This window comes from Euprymna scolopes, chromosome 18, assembly GCF_053919585.1.
Source record: "Euprymna scolopes isolate OS-2025 chromosome 18, ASM5391958v1, whole genome shotgun sequence".
Classification (NCBI taxonomy): Eukaryota; Metazoa; Mollusca; class Cephalopoda; order Sepiida; family Sepiolidae; genus Euprymna; species Euprymna scolopes.
In genome coordinates this window covers 64,788,846-64,812,346 of record NC_136499.1, presented here as the reverse complement: position 1 = coordinate 64,812,346, position 23,501 = coordinate 64,788,846, and the positions used below count along the sequence as shown (strand labels likewise).

The window sequence follows — 23,501 nt, the reverse complement described above, 5'->3', positions numbered from 1 at the left end:
AATTTGTGTAACTAATTGACGAAAATGATATTTCTTATTTAATTGCTACTGATTTACAAGATGCTATTTAAAATTCAATTATAAAAATGGACAAAATGCTATTTCCTATTTAATTGTGACAAATTGACGAAAACGTTTTTTCTTATTTAAATCTTACAAATCGAAAAAATTCTATTTCAAATTTAATTGTAACAAGTTGACAGAAATGCTGTTTCTCGTTTTAATATAACAAATTAACAAATTGCTATTTCTAATTTAAGTATAACACATCGAAAAAACGCTATTTTTGATTTAATTGTGACACATTTACAAAATTCTTTTTTAATTTAAATATGTAATATTGACGAAAATGCTATTTCTAATTTAATTGCGAATGATTGATAAAAATGCTATTTCACATTTAAATTTAATTGTTACAAATTGACGAAAAAGCCATTTCTAATTTAAGTGGAACAAATTCACAAACTACTATTTCTATTTTTTTTGTGATAAAATGACGAAAATGCTATTTCTGATTAATTGTTACAAATTGACAAAATGCTACTTTTTCTAGTTTAATTCTAACAAATTGACAAAGTGCTATTTCTAATTTAACTACAACAGATACAACAGATTGACGAAAATGCTATTTTTAATTTATTGTGACAAATTGACGAAAATTATATTTCTAATTTAATTGTGACAAATTGACAAAAATGCTATTTATAATTAAAGTTTAAAAATTCTCGAAACTATTTCTAATTTAATTGCAACAGATTGACAAAGAGCTATTTCTAATTTTATTGTGACAGATTGGCAAAAAAATATTTCTGATTTGATTGTGACAGATTGGCAAATATATATTTCTAATTTAATTGTGACGGATTCGCAAGAATAATATTTTAATATAACAGACGATAATGACGTTTGAAGCGGAATAGATCAATGAAAACTTTTTCAAACTGAAGCGCATCTCAGCGAACGATAAACCTAACCTGTCAAAGAGATGCTAGGTTGCATATGAAATATAATTCGATTCAGTACATTTTGTGATGAAAACATTATTTCAATCAGAATCATGATGATTTATTAGTTCACTTTAATAACCTTATACTACTTCTTGATTTGAAGGAAAAAAAATGTCTCATCATACCCACAGTCGAAATTCAGTAGCCACCTTCTCAAATACATAACACCATGAAAGTGAAGGAACAATTCTTTGTCAAAAACAGAAAGCAAAGCAAAGCTGGAAATATAAATGAAAACCATGATTTTAAACAGAATCCTGATAGCCTTTTTGTGATTCAGACAAAAAACGGTCATAACTTTCCCGTGTCATATGACCTGTATAATGGAGAGATTCGTTTCATCTCTACAATATCTGCTACTAACACCGAAGAAAACGAATACAGCGTACATGGTAAAGAAATTTACATGAAAACAAAATATTGTAAATCTCTAAGTAATCTCGGAGGTTTGCTTGAACGTATTCTTTTTTTCTAAGTTGTTATTTTTAGTTAGAGGGGTGGGGGCTACATCTAAGTGTGAGTCTTCAAATAAGACTGGTTTAACTCTACAGAAATATTTTTTCAATTCTGAACTGGAAAACGTTAAAAAACGTAAAAAAAAAAAATGGATCACGTTACGTCAGTTTCAGTGGCTATGACCTGACTTTACCACGAATGAATACATGCGAGCATGTCTCTAAATATTTAGGTAAGTATATAAACAGTCAGAAATACTAACGTTTATTTTCTCTCTCGAAGAGTAGTGCCTGATACGTGATTTGGTCGCAAACTTAACAATCAACTTCCAGCGCGTATTAATTTGAGTTGCATATTAAAGGACTACTTCAGCCCCTTTAGGAATCGCGGATAGCAGCCAGAGAGTTCCCTCGCACCAGCCAACAAAGACGTCTATCTCTTCGTCCTAATTTGCCCACTGGATACAAAGCTATTCTCCATCAGGAAGAAATATAACTATAAGTAAGTAGACCTTCGTTGTTTCTCCTTTTAAATTGGGATTAAAGCTTGCCATCCAAGACGACCACGCCAGCAAAGTAGGTTTTAAGTCTTTCCCATTGCAAGAACTTGGACACCAGGATCGGAAAGTGAGATTGAGAGGTACACTTTGACTTACAAAAAGTGCCTGGGCAGCCCCGTTGGTATTCCCCATCAAAGGCACCTCAGGCGATTAGCAATAAACTAACTCCTTCTCAAAGAGAGAAGGCAAAGCTTGGAAGGTGGAGCTCCTAGAACTGCTCAGGAACAGCGTTACACCACAAGCAACAGGGAACAGATCATTACAGGAACAGTTACAGCTGAATATTACAGAAATACTGCTGAATTTTGGGGGTCGAGGATAAAAATCCCTAGCCGGGTGAATTTTAATGAGAATACCTGTCTGTCTGTCGTGAGCAATTGTCGACAGTATCGAACAAAATGTTCCTTTTGAGGGAGCTTGACTCTCACTATGAACTGACCTTGTGTCTAACTTCGCCGTTCTCCGCGGTAGATAAACAAACTCATCTTTTTTTCCACTTCATCACCTAAAAAAAAATAATTAATCGTTAGTCGTAAATTATGTACAACTAAACGGTTCTGTCTCGACTCTTTTATTTTATTTATTTTTTATTTTTTTCAATTGCACAAGCAGCTTTTTTTTTCCGTTGAACTCTTATTTTTGTTTTGTTTCTATCTCGGCTTTCCAGCCTCGTTTTCAAATTGATTGATGGTCATGTTGAAACGTCAACCTTCGTTAGGTGTACGAAACAGGCAGTGATGAAACTAAAACGAGTGAAGAAATTTATCAACAACACAAACTAAATTGGACCTTGTTTCTCCCCAAAGAAAATATACAAGACATAAATCTTCTTCTTCTTCTTCTTCTTCTTCTTCTTCTTCTTCTTCAACAATGATTACTTATTTCTTTCTTTTGCATCTTTATATTTTTCTTCTCTTTTCTTATTTTTCGTCTCCTTTTTTAATAATGATTATTTTTATTCTTTTATGTTTTCGTTTATTTTATCTTCTTCGTTATCTTCTTCCTCTCTTTCTTTTTATTCTCTCTTATTTTTCGTCATGTTTCATTTCTTTTTCCTTTTCTTTTTTCTTCAATAATGATTACTTCTTAATTTAAAAACTTTTCCTTTACTTTTCTTCTTTTTCTATGTTTTTTATCGCTTTTCATTCTTTTAATTTAATTTTTTTTTTCATTTCATTTGTTTTTCTTGTTTTGTTCGTTCTGTCTTCGTCTACTTCCTTCTCTTTCTATTCTTTTTTATTTATTACATTTTCACATCAAACAAGGCACAGTTTCACTTTCATGTAAGGGGCTATTATCAGGATCATAAGTTGAAGGGATACTATGTAGGGGTACTATGTAGGGAGTTGAGCATCAAGATGTCTGTTCACATTACACTTGAACTTCTGCATGTCAGTGCAGTTGGGGAAGCAGGAACTCGGATGGGAATTCCAAACTCTAGCAGTTCCGGGGAAGAAACTATTGGAATAGAAGGTTTTCTTACGTCTAGGGATCTCTACTGTGTAGGGGTGGATTTTTGTTGCTAGTCGGGGTTGAGGGGGGTATCTATGTCGAGGGGGCACAAAGGCTTGTAGTTCGTCGGAGCATCCTTGTAAAGCAGGCAGAGGGATGCAACACTTCATCGATGGGACCGGCTGAAGCTTATATGACAGTTCAAGACCTATCAGGTTGGCGACCCTCTTTTGAACTCTGTCCAGGAGTGAGAGACAAGTAGCAGATGCACCAGCCCAATGGTTGATCTTAAATGGTAATGGTTTGTTTTTATTCTCTTTATTTTCATTTCCTTCTGTTTTTCTCCTCCTCCTCCTCCTCCTCCTCCCTCTTCTTCTTCTTCTTCTTCTTCTTCTTCTTCTTCTTCTGTTACTGCTGCTGTTACAGACAGTTCTGTTCGAATTTCGTTCACTCCAATCGGTATCTAAGTAGTTTTGCGTAATATTCAATACCCTTCATCATACCCGGAAGGGAATTCCAAAGGCTAGCGGTTCTGAAGTTATGTCGGAGTTATGAAGTGTAGTGAAAGTGTTTGTGGGATTGTTTAGTGTCGTACCTCCTACAAAGTAACTGCATCTTAAATGATACTGGGGGGAAATATATATAAGTATATATATATATATATATATATATATATATATATATATAGAGAGAGAGAGAGAGAGAGAGAGAGAGAGAGAGTGATATAGAATAGTTATCTATATACACATGCTTCGCTGTTTCAACACGTTTTTAGTGTGGTTTGCTATGGTAATGTTCGAATCTATAACTACATTGCCTGTAGTCTTAAATGTTCTATATATATATATATATATATATATATTTACAAAGGAGTTACCACTTATCAAAACCCGGAGGCCACTCGAGGATAAGGGTTAATAAGCGTACGGTGGTCAATGGGACAATGTCGTAATAATTGTTAGTAGTGGAAATTTGGTAAATATATATATATATATATATATATATATATATATATGTGTATATATATATATATATATATATATATATATATATATAGAGAGAGAGAGAGAGAGAGAGAGAGAATGTTCAGCAACGTTTCGTCTTTATTTCGAGACTCCCTCTGGATGAATATATATATATATATATATATATATATATATATATATATATACACACATTCCATAGATTCCAGCAAAGCAACTGGCCCTGACAATATTTCAGTCACGGAGCTAAAATAGGTGTAACCTGCAATTGGTCCTATACTTGGAAATCTGTTTAAACGCTTCCTTAAGGAGAAATGCTTCCCAATACTGGAAAGCTTCATCATTCTGCTTTGTATTTTAAGATTCTGGAGGTCAATCCTCTGTAGCTCAGAACAAACCAACCAGTCTCATGTGCGTAAGTTGCTAAAATCCGTGATAGAGAAATTGTAAAACACCTATGCAAAAACAACCTACTCAGTGACCAGTAATATGGTTTACCTCATGCGAAATCCACAGCTAATGTGTTAACTATAATATCACACAAGATTTGTGAATTTATTGATGTGGGCTTTGTATCTAGAGTCGATGTCTCCATTCAGTCTCGATAGACAATGGATACCGCCTCTAAGGGTAGCTGCGCATGTAATTGTGAAACAAGGGTCGTGCAATCTTCAGCCGCACCTCTCTTGGGTTATCTAGAGTGATAATCTATCAAAGGCTTTTGATAGGTTTTGGTACAAAATCTACTTCACAGGATTTTCATCTACGGAATAGCTAGAAATATCCACTCAACTAATAAATCCTTTCTCTCTGAAAGACTTACTGAATAGTCGTCGATGAGAAAAAGTTCGAAACTCCTAGTGTTAATGATGTCTTGCCTCAAGGATCTATCCTGGATCCAACTCTCTTCCTTATCTTCATTAACGATTTCCCAAATCATATTCTAAGCTCATTCGTAAACATTTATGCAGACGGCACGACCATCTATGGTAACACTTCAAAGGTCGCCAACGACTAAGATTATTCTGAATCTCTCTCTCTCGCCCTCTCTCTCTCTCTCTCTCTCTCTCTCTCTCTCTCTTGTCCTTAACAGCACGATACAATGGGGAAAAATATGGTCATCTTTGATGAACCCCAAACCAAATTCTACATTTTCATCACAAGTTCTTTGATCCACACATTGAGATAAACTTCTTCTAATTTTGAGAAAACACCATGCTTTAACAAGCTTCTGGGTCTGACCTTCATTCCTGACCGAAAGTGGGAGACCTACATCAGATCCATTTTCAATGTCGCTGGTAAAATATTAGAATCATTCTACTGCTCTAAAAGGTATCTTACTCCCGACGCAATCCTCCACTTGCATAAGAGCCAAATACGTTCTAAGATCGAGTATTGTTGCTACATGTAGAGAGTAACTGCTACGAGTACTGCGACATAATCGTAGAATTGGATTAAAAAAAAAAGGAAAAGTTTAAATTTAATTTTCAGTCGATGGATTTTATTTTATTAATATATTATTTTTGGGGGGTTACTTGTCGGCGTGAAAAGTTTAAAGAGAGAGAGAGAGAGAGGGAGAGAGAGCTAGATAGAGAGAGAGGGGGAGGGAGAGAGAGAGAGTCTGTAAATTTAGAAGGAGGGGGCGAATAGATTTGTAAGTAAGAGAGAAAGTGTGGATATATAGAAAGAGTGGGGAGACAGACATGGAGGTTGCCATTAAAGGTGTGAAATTCCGTTTTGAAATTCCCACTCCCTGACGACGATTTGGTCAGCTGCTTACTACGATCATGGAGTACAAGCGCACCCTCGACCCTTTCGAGTTCGTGTTCTTGCCGCTGAAAACCGACAAATAAAAAAAAGGAGAAAAGAAAAAGGAGAAAGAATAGTAAGAAGAAAAAAGAAAAAATAGTAAGAAGAAAAAAGAAAAAAAGGAGAAAGAATAGTAAGAAGAAAAAAGAAAAAAAAAGAAAAAGGAGAAAGAATAGTAAGAAGAAAAAACATTTTGAACACATCTCGACTAATGGCCACGTCGCGCGAACGGATATATCCTACAGTCTCAACTAGCGATAATATACACCTGTAACAAAGCGCGTATGGATACATGTGAGAAAATTATCAGCAGCCGAAAGATAATTGGCTAGCAGCCATTAAAGTACGTTAGCAAGTGTGCGCGAGCTTGCGTCACAAGAAAAGGAGATCAAAATATACCACGTAGTCGTGAGGGGAAGCAAGTTTCCCCTTTGCCAGATTGTCGAGAACATGGCTCATGGAACTTGAAAACTAAAGGACAAAATAAGTGAAGCGAGAAATACGAGGCCAATGAAAATAAAGGTTAATCTTCTACTCTCTTTAATTTTTTTTAGTTCTCAAGTTGCCACTTCGAGCAAATCATTAATGCTTTAATGAAATAAGACCGAATAGACTAAATGTTTGTTCCTTTAGTTAGATAGGATCTCTTTTTTTACATATTAATCACCACTAATTAAGGCCCAAAGGTCACTTGAGGATAAGGGTTATTGAGTGTATAATAGTCAATGGGATAATATGGTAGTGATCGTTAGTAGCGAAAATTTGGTAAATTGGATTACTTAAGAGGACCGTTCATCAAGAATTTGTTTACGTTGGACTTGAAGACTACCAAATTGTAGTCAGCTGGAAAACAAGCAAATATAAGAAAGGTCCACAGGCGTGCAGTTCTAAGGATCTCAATGGGTCCAGAAATCAGTGGCGACTAGTTTTTTGCAGACGAGAATCAAGTGACACGAGCTAAACTGACCAACTAATACGTCTAAGAAAGTCGATGATTAACTGTATTCTTTATTTATAATACTTTTTAAAGCTATATGCAAATTATTAATAAGATTAAGATTCACTGTGAAACAGAAAAACTATTATCAATATATGGGAAATATGCATCTTATTTTTGGTCTCCCGACAAAAGGAGGGTGGACCTGTAAATTCACCCTTGTCCGTTCGTCTGTTCGTGCGTTCGTCTGTCCGCAATTTTCTCAATAACTACACCTTGGGATTTTTTAAAAAATTAGCACAAACATTAAACGTGATATGAGTAAAAAAAAAGTAACAGAACAGATTTTCCGGGAAAACTCCGGTTGCTCCCCCTCCCCCAGGTAGTTCCGTTTGGGGTTAAAATGGCTAAAATTGACACTTTTGTGCTTATTAAAAAAAAATTGAGGCCTTGGATTTTTATAAAGCTTTCTGAAAAGTTGTAACTGATTTCTATATAATTTTGTTTTTTTATACTTCGCGATAACTCTTGGGTGTGCCCCAGGGGTTCTTTTAGGGCTAATAAAACACTCGAATTTTTGGAACTTTTACCATATATTTTACCATATTTGTCTAAACTTTTCTGTGTATATCTATTTAGCAGTTTTGCATGATGCTGAACTCAAATTTAAATATGTTAAGGCCTTGGGGACACGTGGGGCTAAATGAGAAGAGGGATGATGGATTTAGTCATTTCTTTCTTTTTTTTTTTTTTTGCATGCTGCAGAACTCACATTTACATATGTTGAGGCCTAAAACTGCACCGTTTGTTCATTTTCACCAGGATTTAACGTCCCCTAGGGACTTTTGGGACTAAATGGGGGGGGAGGGGGTAGATGCTGAACTTAGTGAATTTTTTTATGCCTCGTTCACAGTGCATTCACGGGGGACTATGCATGCTTCACTTGTTAATCTAGAACGTAGTTCATTTTTATAAAAAACAAAAAAAAAAAAGAAAAAAAAACGAGTCTAATTGTTAATGAAGATGCTAATAGTGAAACTATTGACACCCTATCACTCATACTGAACATAATATAATTTAAACTGAATTTCTACAGACATAGTAATTTTAAGGTCTTTAAAATTATCAATAGAAACGGGTTGATGCCTGCTTGATCTTGAAAACATCAAACACTGTATTACTGTCTTCAACGCCTGAATGTATATAACATAGTCTGGATCAGTATTTCATGGAATAGTAGATAAGCAAGTAAACACGCTGGTAGAAATAAAGACCCAAATAGATAATTAAAATTAACCCCAGATATTTCGGTGGATTTGTGCGGCCATATTAATTTGTAACGAATGCGTATCCACTATTTCCTGAATTAATCTTCCATTTTCTCTGAATTTTTATAATTTTATATTTACTCCCTTTTACCATAATCTGAGGATATCGATCTACATATATCTTTCCCTGTATTGTCTTCATCAGGACGTCTATCTGTTGTTAACGTAAAGTCCCCTTTTCCTATCCTATTCCACCTCTTTCCTATTCGTTTCTCTTATAAGAAATGTAAGAATCCCATCGGTTGAAACTCACATTGAAAGAGAGAAAGGGAGTTAAAAAGGTCACATCGCACAAGGTCTCACTGGAGGGGTCATGTGAAATGAACTAGATTGGATCTCAATTGAACTTTAATCAATCCATTCCTGGCTCAATTGTCATGACAACAGGCGCTGCTGATCGTAGCAAAGAGGCTCTAAATACAGAATTGTGCACTGATCGTAAACTGATTGATTAGCGCATCGATGGAAATCAATAAAAGACAGTGATTTAAACAAAAATCCAATTACTTCGAACTGGCCATTTTTTTTTCTTGCCTATTATCGATTTTATATGTATTTTACCCCCTCCCTTCATTTAATTGTCTGTATATTTCTTTTTTTCCTTCAAACCTTCCTCTATTTTCTTTCTCTCTTGTTTTCTTCTGTATATGTTTAGACATATATATGTGCTTTTGTTTATGTTCGTATAAGTATCACGATCTCTTCATAGTCCGCTCTGTCTGCTTGTCTATCTGACTCTCTCTCTCTCTCTCTCTCTCTCTGTCTCTCTCTGTCTGTCTCTCTCTCTTTATATATATATATATACAAATTACTATTAGCGTATGAAGCGATGCTCTTTGTGTAAACAAATTGAGCTTAGGTATTTGGACAATGTCAAAATATTGATAATCCACTGCCCGCATAGCAGCAGCCGTATAGCACAACGGTTAGAAGCTCCGTTTGGTTTCGATCCTGCCTTTAGGTAGTTGCTTGTCTAGCCGCACTGATGAACTGTGAAACAGCGAAACAGTACTGCATGAGGATGACTATATATATATATATACATATATATATATATATATATATATATATATATATATATATATATATATATATATATATATAAACGGCGACTCTAACTAACTTGCTAGTCACCGTTCGCGAAAATCCAGATATCTATAATGATGAGTTTGTTAATTGTATAATTTCATCTAATAATAATAATAATAATAATAATAATAATAATAATAATATATATATATATATATATATATATATATATATATATATATATATATATATATATATATATTATTAAGTATATATTTATGCTATTGCTTAAATGATCGAGCACTTTTTTGCGATTACGGGACATTCACTATATGTATAACATTCAACCGCAAATTTTAAATAAACAAAGGCTATAGCAAATGTATGCATTTCATTTTAAATATGGTCACCTTTTGCGTATCAAAGTGATATTAGTGATAAAACCTTCCAGTGAACAACGCGAATATGATGTGTTCAACGTGGTATACTTTTAGAGACCGTACAGAAATGGCAAATGTTCTGATAATCCGAAGTTGTGGTGATCGAAAACGATGCCATAATTGAAGCCACCTCTTATCCATGCTTAATTTGCAGCACATGAACTCGTTGGTGATTCAACAAACCGTCACGTGACATTTTCGTCATGTGCTAAAGGTGTCACATCCTGTCTCTTTCTTATTACTTTTCAGCTGTTCCGTTCTATTTTTTTCCCCCAAAGGCTTGCTTCGTTAACAAGTCACTTTCCTACACTCTAACCCATATACAGCAATCTCTCCTGTCTTCCAATATCAATTCCAAATCATCCAAATCGTCTTGAAGATAATCGTTGAATCGCGTTGTTTTTTTACTTAGGGGAGTACCGCTTATCAAGGCCTGGTGTTCACTCTAGGACAAGAGTAAAGTGTTAGGTAAATGATGCGACAACATAATCAGTAGTGATGGAAATAAGTTAGGACTAGATTATTTACGAGGACGGTTCAAAAAGAACTTATTTACATTAGATTTGAAAATGACAATGTAGTGGTCAGCTGGAAGCATGTACATCAAATCCGTTGCCAATATCGCTAGAAAAAAATAGTTGGATCATTCTACCCTTCCTATGAAATGAATAACAGAAAATTATGATGCATTATAAACTGTTTCAAAAAAGCTATGCGATTAAATATTCTAGTGATTATCTTCGGACTTTTTTCTCCATAATCTCTTTATATGTTGTATTTCAAGATGTTGTGCTATATTACTGATTTAAATACAAGTAAATCGAGGTGATGTTTACATAGAAGCAATAAACAAAAAAAACCTTTTACATTTATTGATTTATATAAAGTTAAAATTGTGCTGAATACTTATTTAGTTTTGTTTTGTTATTTTTTTTCAGTTATCGGCAGAGGTTAGCGGCGTTCTTGCAATGCAATGCTGTCCAGTACACGGTCATCGCCTTTGTGGTTATCGATGGCATTATCGTCATCCTTGAACTCCTTATTGATTTGGAGATCATTAAATGTAAGTATCGATTTTGAAACCAATATATCGATAGCATATCGGAAGAGCATCGCTTTGTTCACTCTACAGAAAGCGCCTGTGTGATTTATTTGTTCTAATGTTTTATGTGTTTTAATGTTTAATTTGTTTTAATGTTTTATGTGTTTTGATTTTTTTAAAACATACCTGCCATTGTTGAATATATTTAAACTGAGAAAATAATCGTAATTTGTAATCTCTTAGTAGAAGGTAATTTGGAAGATGTTCATTTTAAATACAATATATTGATGTGCAAAGAGCAGCACTTCACTCACTCTACAATTTATGTCTGTATGATTTATGTATTTAAATGTCTTCCTACATTTCAGAGCAGAAGTTGAAATCTTACATGAAATGGATTCACAACAAACTTAGACTTTTATGAATCAAGAACAGAAAATTATATCCGAAATGTAATCAGATGATACTAGCAGGGACGCCCGGCGTACGCCGATCGTAAAATACGCTTAAATATGATATTTTAATTCACACAGATTTCGCATATATTATTATAGAGTCAATTTTCTATCGATTCTTATATATTAATTGTGATTTAAAAAAAACTATTTCTATATGATTTGGGTGTATCAGCTTGAATCGAAACCGAAACCAAAACTTATTAAGAATTCTTGGTAAAATTTTTATAAAAACATTGATGACTTAAGTACCATCAGTTATAATCGAAACTGAAAACAGAAAGTATAAAGAATTTTTGGTAAAAATTATTTATTACAAGAAATAGGTCATAACAATTAAACGACGGTCACTCGAAAGAAAAAAGGTGCAAGCGTGACACACAAAATAACACACGCAATCGTATTAATATATAGATATGTAAGGTCTTCAAATACGTTTGTCGAATTTTAGACTTACACTGTTGTGTATTTAGAGCATAGTATTATGAAAATATAGAGTAATAGATTCCATTAAAATTCAACGTTCCCATTCAATCCTTAAACTACAGGGTAGGTAAATTAATTGGTACCTCATAAAAATGATGTGTACGCCATTAAAATATAAGGGATCGTTTATGCTTCGATTTTTTTTTTTGATAAGGAATGATAATTTGCATCGTTTTGATTATTCCAACACCTATTCTCATCTTTTATAAAATATCGTTCGATTTAACCTACGACCTTCTGCTGCTAAATTCGGTAGTGTATACGGAATTTCCTATATGAAATTTGTAATTAATTAATGGAAGTACATTATTTTCGTCCCATCAACCATGATTCGGTAAAACTTTTAAATAAATAATATCTACTTCAATCTTAGTTTATATCGCCTGTAGTTAGATTGAACTTTCGACGTCCAGAAGATTGTAACTTAGGACGTAAGTTCGCGTGGACTCGTCGCGCAAAAGAGAAAGTTGTGGAGTAACAACAAGTTCTAAGTGATTGAAGCATTTTAAAATTGTTGGTATCTTTAAAAATGAACTCCTCTATTTGTCTATACACAGTAACTTCCCTTTCATTGGGAAAAATAATTTGAAAAAAGAAAAGAACTGATTTTTTCGAAAGTATTATTTTTTGTTCTTGCCGAACGGGAGTAACTCTGTATAGACGAATAGAGAGTTCGGTTTTTGAAAATGACTCCTCTCTGGACAAAGTATTTTCTAGAAGTAATTAAATCGTATTAAATTTTATTTCGTATGCATATTGGGTACCGGAGAAAAAATCTAAAGTATTCTTAAAGCGTGAAATATCGTGTGCTGTCTTTATAATTAACTTTAAAAATAACATATTAAGGAGACAGCTGCAACAAAAAAGAAGAAAGAGAGACATCACTTTCTACCGAGCAACAACAAGGTGTCAGCAAAACAAGACCTAAACTGTGTGCTCTAAGGCACCGGATGAATATATTGTGTTACAGTGTGAAATCAAAGAGTTAGTATAAGTGTTCTACTGGAAAATATTGATGGGTTCGTTCGTTTTTGAACAGAGAGTAGCATAGTGAGAGGGAAAATATCGATTCCATCGATTTTCAGTCTTTCTCTTTCTTGACAGAAACAGCTGCTTGTCTTTCTAGTTGTGATAATAGTATTTGTTTTTCCTTTCTACATTTCTTTTTGTGGCTGGAATAATAAAAGCAATTAAAAAGAACAAAAAGTAACTCCATTATTTTTATCTGGGATTTGGTTCTATCAATTCCAGCGAACTTTACAGAAATTCACATTGAAATGAGCTGCATCTTCCATCCCCGTAAAATTACTGAGACTTTGAAAACAACGCAAGATTCCCCAGAGACAGGAACTCTCTCTTTTTGTGCCACGTATTTCTTCCCCTCCATGACTTAACTACCAATCCACGTCAACCTTACTTCTAATTTGAACTCTAATGGAAAATTCTAGTTTTTGTTGTCTTAACTAATGTAACGTGGGGTTTTCCTTTTGTCAACCTTATTTTTACACACCCACATGTAAATATTGCTACACAAGGTGCCCCTCCCGCCATTTCCCTCGCCTTCCAACCTTGTACCCCACATCTTACTGTAGCGGGAAACAAATAAAGACCGACAAACCGCTCTACCGAGGAATAGAACAGCTAGTACGCATCTAAAAAGAAAACAATTATACCTGCATGAATTGCAATTAACAATAGGTGTGGCATAAGGTCAGATATACTTTATCATCGGATAATGCATTAGTTGTAAGATAAAAATAAGCAGTCAGCGAGTCAAGGACACGGCGTTCTCGCATTTCCTCAATGAGTTAATCAATTGAAATGAAGCGGAAGTGATCTGGATGAGTTACCTACACGCCGACTGAAATATGATTGCCCCTCACAGAAACGGTGTCGTCTTACTAATTGCACGTAGTTACTTCGTCCTTTAGTCACGAATCTATGTATCGGTTTCTTCTTTTCTTACATTTAGTGGTCATGCCGGGGACATATTCGGATTGAGCCAGCTTCTTCTGAAGGGGGAAGTTACTAAGGAATACTGAATTCACAAACGACCCTCAGTTTCATGTTATAAATCGGTCAGAGAAGATGACGCCGTTTTTTTATTTCAGAGAAATATTGCTTTTCGCCTTCATACAGGGCCTGATATTCCCAATTAGTCACCTATGTAGTATTGACCAAGATCACCATCGCTTAACTTCTGTAATCTGATGATAACCAATGTGCGAATGTTATTATGCTGTATAATTGTCATATCAATCGAGATTTATCATTTACACCATTCTGGCAACCTAGGGGATGACTTGACCCCACAACTCCTTCTTTGTCGAAACGAAGTAGGGTCCAGCTCAATCCTAGAATGGGTATCAAACCAAGTATTACCGTCTCCTTTCGGAATGGAGGTGTTTGTAATTACGGTTGTTTGGCATCATCCAGATGTTCATTCATTCATTTCGTATGAATCAGATGATTATTGTTGGCTTTCGTTTCCCCGATATCGTTCTAGTTAGAGTTCTTTCTTGAAAGACATCGGGTACTTAAAGAACGGGCTACGTGAAAGTTGCGAATATTCCTAATTGAACGTGTTTCTGTGGAACGAAATAGATTTGAACTTGACAAACCCCGGTGCCAGTCTGCGTCGTTAACCACTTAATCACCGTTATTTCACTCAGGGTGATGGTTGGTTTATTGCTGATTGCCTGGAGCGTTTCTACCGAGGAATGTCGGCATATCCGTTCAAAGCTATTTTTGTAAATGGCTAGAGTGTTTGTGACATAAATTAGAAATTATACAATGGATTCCAGTGACCATTTGGGTATTTTAGAATCCGTCGCTATTGCCATTTGTAAACTTGCCTTATGCCGTAAGAAGAAATTCATTAAATCGGTAAATCTCTTTGATGTATTTTGAATACACCACCTTTTTTTTTTTAAATCCTCTGCTGTATCGTTTTAATCGTTATTAAACGATTATTAAATAGAATTTATTTTAATTGCTTACCGTCAATTCCCTGGCACATTAAACTTCCCTTTTGGCTCTTTATTTTCGTCACTAATATTTAAAACATTTGAAACTATCGATTTTCTCCTGACGAGATGATAGCTGAAAGGGCGTAAACGATTATTTAGTCTATTTTATTCATATATATATATATATATATATATATATATATATATATATATATATATATATATACGGACTCGTATCCCAACATTGCCGAAAACAGCATTGTAATTGAAAACAATAAAAACGAATAGTTAATTAACAAAATGCTCTTTTGCAAAGTGATATGTAGATTAGTTAACCGCTCGCACGCACGCACAAGGTAAGATATTGTTTCTTCAGTTGTCGAACGAGAAATTAGCCATCAAATAGCTCTGTTATGAATGTATAAATAAAGATAAACAGAGAGCGAAAAAGAAAGAGATAGAGAAAGAGAAAGAAGGAGATAGATAGATAGATAGATAGATAGATAGAGAGAGAGAGAGAGAGAGAGAGAGAGAGAGAGAGAGAGAGGGGAGAGAGGGCGTTTCTTTATAAATATGCCAGGAGAAGTAAAATGAATTCTTCATACTGAACAGTTTTGCTGTACTTTTATGTTCCATTACAAAGATTAATAATCAATACATAATGATACTACACTCTTTTGTTATTCTATGGTTTTATCCAAAATCTATTAGATGCTTTTTGTTGCGTGTTGAGACTGTGCACACACTTGCATGGCGATCGGTAGCCAAAACGCACTGAGCGATGGGTTGAAGCTGTCAAAACTGATGTCGCCGGAGGCGAATAGATTAAATAATTGCTCCCCCCCACAGCTATCGGGTCTAAACACCTGCTAGAGAACAAGTCATATATATATATAGAGAGAGAGAGACAGGAAAACACAAGCCAGACTCAGAAAGCGATATAAGTGTTACATGATAAGGGCTTTCCCCTTTTCATGTAAGTATAAAAATAGAGAGATTAGTTAAAATGGAAATAAAGTGAAAGAAAGTAGAAATCGAACCCTGGACATGAGTTTTAAAGAACAATAGGTTTAAATGGAATGTCCAGTAAATTGTTAATTCTGATGAAATAAATAATAAATAAACTATTCAATTGTTAGAAAGAATCTGGATAATAAAATATGGGTTAAATAAATTAGATATGTAGGTTTAATTCCTTTGTACAAACATCAAAGAAAAAATAGGTTATTGGGAAATCATAATGTTCAAAAAACGTGCGACTCGCGCATGTGATGGCACGTGAGTTTGATCACGTTAGCCGGACATGCATGGATTTCTCAATATAGGAAGTGAGAGTTGGTCAGTTAGAGAGTCAGTGAAAAACTCAGAGAGGGTCTGGGAATTCGAACGTCTAGGAAGCGAGACGGTCACTTTGAAACTAAAATGTGAAGCTTTGAATTCTTGATGATGAAAACCACGGCCGGTCGTGAAGAAATAAACCCATCATGTGTTTTGATAAAACGTCGTCTTGTCTTATGATTCTACAAAAAGGTAAATTGAATTGTTATTATATGTCTGTGTTATAAAATGTCGTGATATACACATCTCATATCCACAATGTGAATCAACATCTAATGTCTACACAATGTCTGAACAGTGAACACTATCTCATCATTCTAAGAGCTTCTTCTTCCATAAACACAATTAAGGAATGAACATTTAAAATATAGGAATAGTTATAAACGAACAATCTCTCTTACAACATCTCTCTCTCTCTCTCTCTCTCTCTCTCTCTCTCTCTCTCTCTAAGATAAGTATCTCTCTCTTTTAATAAGACTCTTACTTTAGTCATAACATGAATAAGCAAGAGCCGCCCGTGTAATCTGTCCCATCCTGGTCTCCCCTTCGTCTACAGCTTGGGAGTGCGCACACGAGGCAAAAAATAAAATAATTTTTTATATTTCCTAAAAGAAAAAACGAATTTGTGTTGCGAGTTGTTTTCTGACTGACGAGAAACTACCAGAGTTCAACCCGGCTACACCACATTTTGACTCTAGAATGTGTCTAACAATTGTTTTTTCACTTAAGGGATGTTATGAAGAAGTTGAAATTCAGGGAATATTACTTAATTTATGTCTAATGATTACAGATCAAATTCAATTCAAATCTCACATTTTAATTTTCAGATGGGATGTTGTTTCCATAATAAGTCATCTAACAAATGTTTAATATAATATAAAATTTGGGTATATCTGTATTAATGGATGCTAAAATATCAGAAATATTTGAATTATCACAAAAGTCGTTTACTACCCTTTACTTTCTTCGCATAAAATGAAACAAAATATTCCTAGAATTTTAACTCTTCCATCTAGTAATTGTTTTCCAAGATTAATAATGATCGGTATTTTTGTTCTTGTTTAAATATTTCTTAGCATGTATGTGTGTTTTAGTGTTCGTCTTTCTGTGTTGAGTGCATTTTTGTTGTTCTTGTTTTTGCTGTTGTTGTTGTCGACATCATATAGGAATAACGATGGCATGGGTGTGTCAGCATGAAAGAAAAAAACTATCTTTTTTGTTGTTTATGTCGGAAATCACTGGATCATCGACGATTAAAAACCAGCTGTTTCAAACGAGTGGAAATCCTTCTCATTGGTTCATAATTAGTGAGTTCGTACCCACACCTGAGGCAATGCTTCGATTTCGGATGTTCATGCTCAGATTTTGCGGGTGTGGCACAGATAAATTTACTTAAATACGTCCCATTTCCACTTGGTACAAAATGGGGAAGAATTAAAAAGGAAAGAAGAAGGTATTATCTTTCATCTCGTTCGCTAATCTTGCATGTCTATTGAGTAATATGTGGTACAATGCTTTGCTGCCATTTTTAGCAAGTAATAAGTACGGAAGGGATATTTTTGGATGCGTTTGTGTAGCGTGTGAGATTCAGTTACGGGCAAAGAAGAAAAACGAAATGGCGGCCGCGCCTGATTATGTGTTGACGCGTTTCGCGATATAAAGTGAAATCTCGTTATTCATATGAAAATAAGATTGTGTCTGCTTTGATAAAAGTCTGCCTTTTGAAAAGGAATGTGATTTTTCAGAATCGTGATTTTGAACTGCAGCATCTGTATATACAGTACTCGATTCAATTCGCAAAAACCAAAACCACATAATACACTATACCATCTATGCAAAAGACGGATATACAGGGTGGGGCCTTAAAAGTAGCCCAATCTCTCTAATTTTTCTCTAATCAAATTTTTCAGATTAAGCGGCCAACTTAAAAATAGCCCGATCTCTTTAATCGTTCTCTTATCGACTAACTGACACCACAAGACAAAATGCAGTTCTTTTTCCAACAAGATGACGCTACGTGCCACACGTATCACAGATCACGGACACAAGTTCATGACATGCTTATGGAATGGAGAACAATAAGCAAAAGGTTATGATCACCACGTTTGCCGAACTTGTCATCACGTGATTTTTATCTTTGAGGGGACTTTAAAACAAAAAGTTTATGCAAATAATTCTCACAATCTAGACCAACTAAAGAGGAACAACGCTATCAGGAGAATCATCAAAGAAGATCTACAGGCAGTATCTGCAAACGTTGTAAAACGTGCCCAGAAATGCATAGATGTCAACGGGGAGAAGTTCCAACATCTTTTATAACACTAGAGGTAATTTAAACAATGCTACATGTAATTTAAACAATAAAAGAATGTTCCTCCTTTCTACTAAATTTTTTTTTCTGAGCTACTTTTAAGTGGGCCACCAAAAGGCAATGTTTACTATAAAATATACAGTGCGCATTATTATATGAGCGTTTGTAAATCAAATGTAATAAAACAGAACTAAAGAGTGATAATTTTTTTTCTTTTTATTCACGAATCACTACGGTTTATATTTGTACAATGTTTTGTTCACGGCTGGTCCACTTTATTTTAATTTTTCTTTCAGTTCCAGATAGCAACGAGGACCATGAATCTGTGAATAGCACCCATGGCGATTCGGCGCACAACATCAGCCTCGATGAAAGCACGTATGCCCCGCTGATGGTGATACCGGACCCGCATCACGACAATGGGGGACACCATCACGTTAAGCACCATGGTCGGCATCATCATGGCGAGCACTCGATAGTTACGCAGACCATAGCAACCGTGACACACTACTTACTGAATAGCACTAACGATGAATACGGCGGAAACTTCAGTCTCCACGGAGATCATCACGATGACCACCACGATGATCATCACGGCGCACACCATCACTCGAATAAAGAAGTGGCCGAACACATTCTACATTTATGTAGTCTTATCATCTTGTGTTTGTTTTTGGTTGAGGTAAGTGTGTTGAATGACCAGTTTGTCGATAACAGGCGAAACGGGTACAAATCAGCCGAGCAAATATCGATGTAATATAGATACATCTAGGTTCCTCCTCAGAAGAATATGATTGGCTAATGTAAGTAATAAATACGGACGGATATGCAATCCTGCGAAAGACGTTGAAAGGTACGCCGAAAACCTAAAGCTTAAGCATATTACCAGCTACGACTATGAACAACCGTTCATTAAGGCGACGTACTCGATTGTATTATCCGATTACTGTAGGCATGATCACTCAGCTGCCCAAACAAATAAATCCCATTCCAAAACATATCAAACATAAAAATGCTTCTTTATTCGCTGTATTCGCGCCCCAAAGGAAGTAAAAAAAAAATCGTATACTCTGTTGTGATATAGATATTGTGTTTTTTTTTTTTTTTTTTTTTTTTTTTACAAAGGCATCACCACATTATCAAGGCCCAGAGGCCACTCAAGGATAAGGGTTAAAGAGTGTACAGTAGAAGTTGGTCAATATAGTAATCATTAGTAATGAAAATTTGGTAAATTTAATAACTTATATGGAACGGCTCATCAAGAACTTATTTACTTTAGACTTGAACACAACCATATTGTAGTCAGCCGGAAAGCAGGAAAACGGAAGACAATTCCACAGGCGTGCAGTTCTAAGAAAGAAGCTTTGTTCATGGAATCTATGTTTAGGTTTAGGCACAGATAAAGAGTGGGGGAAATTATTGATAGTGTTTACAGCTAGACGAGTGTTTCTTGTGAAAGTTTGGCGAGGGGGGACCATAGATTGAAGCTCAGTTGAACACTTTCCATGAAAATAACGATACATCAGAGACAAACTCGCAACATCTCTTCTGTGAGATAGAGGTTGTAAGGAGGAGAAAAGGACATCTCCTACGAGGCTACGAAGTCTATTTTGAACTCTATCAAGGCAGGACAAGTCCTTTCTAGCAGCTCCTGCCCAGATGTGGCAACAGTATTCCATCCTTGGACGTACCTGGCTCTTATATAGATAGAGAATAGCATCAGCAGTGAGATATCTACTGGATCGATAGAAAGATCCCACCATTTTTCCAGCGGCCTTGGCAACAGATTTGATGTACGTGTTCCATTTAAGATCAGGAGTAATGGTCAAGCCCAGAAGCTTGTCAAAACTTGAGGCCTCCTGAAGACGAGAGCCATTCATTTCAATTGATGACAAATGTGGATTAAAATGTTGATGATGTAAAGAGAGAAGCTTGGTTTTAGATGCATTAAAAGTAACCAGCCACTCCTTTCCCCATTGTACTACATGCTCAAGATCAGAGGAGAGAGAATTGGAGAGTACTTGCTCGTTTACTGTCTTAGATGTGGTACCATAAATGGTAGTGTCGTCAGCATAAATGTCTACAAATGATGTAAGGATATGATTTGGAAGATCATTAATGTAGATCAGGAAAAGAGTTGGGCCCAGGATGGATCCCTGAGGGACACCGGCATTAATACTGAGAGCTTCTGATTTTTGCCCCTCAACTACTACTCTTATGAACCTATCAGAAAGAAATGATTTAATAATTGAGAAGACTTTTCCAGCTATACCATAGCTAGCGATCTTATGAAGTAAACCTTTATGCCATACCCTATCAAAGGCTTTAGATATGTCAAGAGCAATTGCCCTAGAAAGATTGCCACCGTCGAGAGATTTGCTAATCCTATGCGATATAACTGTAAGGACATCTGCTGTAGATCTAGCAGAACGAAAACCATATTGAGTGTCACTAAGAAGGTTATTTTTGTTGAGATGTTTGATTACTTCTGTATTTAACACAGATTCTAGCAACTTACTCATGACGCACAGGAGACTTATTGGCCTGTACTGAGAGGGGGATGAGCGATCACCTGAATTCTTAAATACAGGGCATACTGATAAGATTTTCCAGGGAGATGGGAAACTATTCTCCTTAAGACAACGTTTAAACAGTTTTGTAAGTATGGGCGCTAGTTCAGGTTCAAGTTTTTTGAGTACTATAATTGGAATACCATCAGGGCCAGTTGCTTTACTGGAATCAAGATTTTTGATTAGCTTGGCAACATCACGTACAGATATACGTATATCACATAGCGTGTTTTCTGATACAGGAGGAAATATTGGGGGTTGGCGGTCTTGGTCGAAAAGGGTAGAATTAGCTGCAAAGTTCTTGACAAAGAGTTTGGCTTTGTCTGATGCTGACGAGATTACCTCAGGTCCATTGATAATAGTTGGGATGGAGCACACGCTTCTGTTCAGGATTCTGTTTGCTATTTGCCAAAACTGGTGGGAACCAAGCCGCTGCTCAGCTACTTTGGACTTAACAGATTGAGCATACAACTCTCTTGCGTTCCTTATTACTTTCTTACAATGGTTGCTGGCAGTCCTGAAAACGGCTTTAGTTTCCATACATCTATTACGTTTGAAGCAGTGGAAAAAGTGATTTCTGTGCGCAATGGCAGCAGCACATTCTGGAGAGAACCATGGCTGGCTGTTAGGTTTTTGCTGAAACTTTTTAGAGGGTATGAAATGGTCAATACCTACAATTAACCATTCAGTTAGGTCTAATACTATAGAGGACACATCCTTTTTAAACATGGAATGCAGAGGTAGATCAGATATAAATGTACGGAAGATATCCCAGTCAGCCTTAGTGCATCGATATACTGTACGATGAAGTGGTACGTCTGGGGACTTATTACATTTCATTTTTATCTTAATTGATACAACAGAGTGGTCGGAAGATCCAAGAGGCGACAGAACAGAAACTGAACATAGTTCAGGGCAAGTTGTGAGAAAAAGGTCTAGTAGGCTCGCATACTGGCCGTCATTATCGGGCACACGGGTAGGTTCCTGAACAATCTGAGTGAGGTCATAGGCAATGGAGAAATCATGACAGAACCTCCCCTCATCATCGGTCTTGTTTGAGTGGGTCAACCATTCGACGTTGTGAACATTGAAGTCTCCACATACGTGAATGTTAGCTGAAGGATAAGTAGAAAGGACTTGGTCAATTTTCTCAGATATGCTTTGAAAGATAGTAACTCCGCTGTTGTGGGGGCGATAGAGAGTAAATATAAATGCAGTAGTGTGAGCTAAAGCAACCCGGAAGCACATATAGGGTAAGTTAGGATCTTCCCTGGAGATGTCCCTCCCACATGGAAAGCTATCTTTAATATAGGCACATATTCCATGCCCATGGCGATCTTGGGGGTCAGATTTAGAAGTTAAGTTAGAGTATCCTGTAATTGCAAACTCATCTAGGGAAATAGCCTGTCCAATGCCAGTTTCACTTAAAAATAAAAGGTCTGGTTTAGTCTCCTGTAATTGGGTTTCAACCTCTGGAAGGTTAGAACGTAGACCCCTGATGTTGGAGAAGGAGACATGGTAGTAGGGGTCTACGTTGGAAGTTGGAGAACCGGGTTTAATCGTGTATTTTTTCTTGAAACTTGTCATGATGAAATTTTGGAATTTGTGGACTAGGTCGACAGATTTACTTAGAGCAGGACAGAGAGGGGAAACTAAGAGAGAAAAAGAAACGAAGAATTTTTTTTTTTGTACCACATGATAAGGTAAAGCCGTAACAATTACCCACTAGTATGGCATCGAGAGGCCCCACCAGAAGCTACTGCATGGTCCAGATTCCATTCACCAAATGGCAATACAGCAGCCCCAGTACTTTGCACCTGCTGATAGGACAGCCTCCTTAGTGGTTAATCCAAGGTTCGGGTCCCTGACTATCAGGCGGATAACGTCAGCCCAGACAAAACGTTTACCTCCAGCACCCTTACTAGTGACATGGCTACAAGGATAGACATAGAAACAGAAAATTTCCACCAACTCTGCCAACTGTTCGCGCAAAAATACTGCCAACCTAGAAAACAGCTTTATCTTCTCCCTTTGTCAGAAAAATCACTCATTTAAAAAATGAGGACTGAGGGACAAATAAGAAGAAGCGAGAGTAACAGGAGCTGCCGATAACGCATCCACAATGCGTTTTCTACTCTCCATTAAAAAAAAATAAATAAATAAATAAAAAATAAAAAATAACTTTTAAGTATTGTACTTAATAAAAGTCCAACGGACCTGTTTAAGGGAAAGTATGGTGATGGATTACCCTCCCACGAACTAAAAATGAGTACAATTAGGTAATCTATTTTTGCAATCAACTCGGTAGATAAATAAACATTTATGGACGA

The 23,501-nt window shown here is 35.9% G+C and overlaps 1 protein-coding gene across 2 annotated transcripts in view; it reads left to right on the top strand.

Moving 5' to 3' along the window:
- The window catches only part of LOC145297645 (uncharacterized), a 282,988-nt gene that overhangs the window by 216,342 nt on the left and 43,145 nt on the right, over positions 1 to 23,501 (top strand). For both annotated transcript variants that reach the window (XM_080143761.1, XM_080143762.1), the window contains exons 2-3: positions 10,939 to 11,063; positions 18,898 to 19,283. In XM_080143761.1, coding sequence (XP_079999887.1) covers positions 10,939 to 11,063; positions 18,898 to 19,283 — 511 coding nt within the window. The remainder of the gene's footprint in view (positions 1 to 10,938; positions 11,064 to 18,897; positions 19,284 to 23,501) is intronic.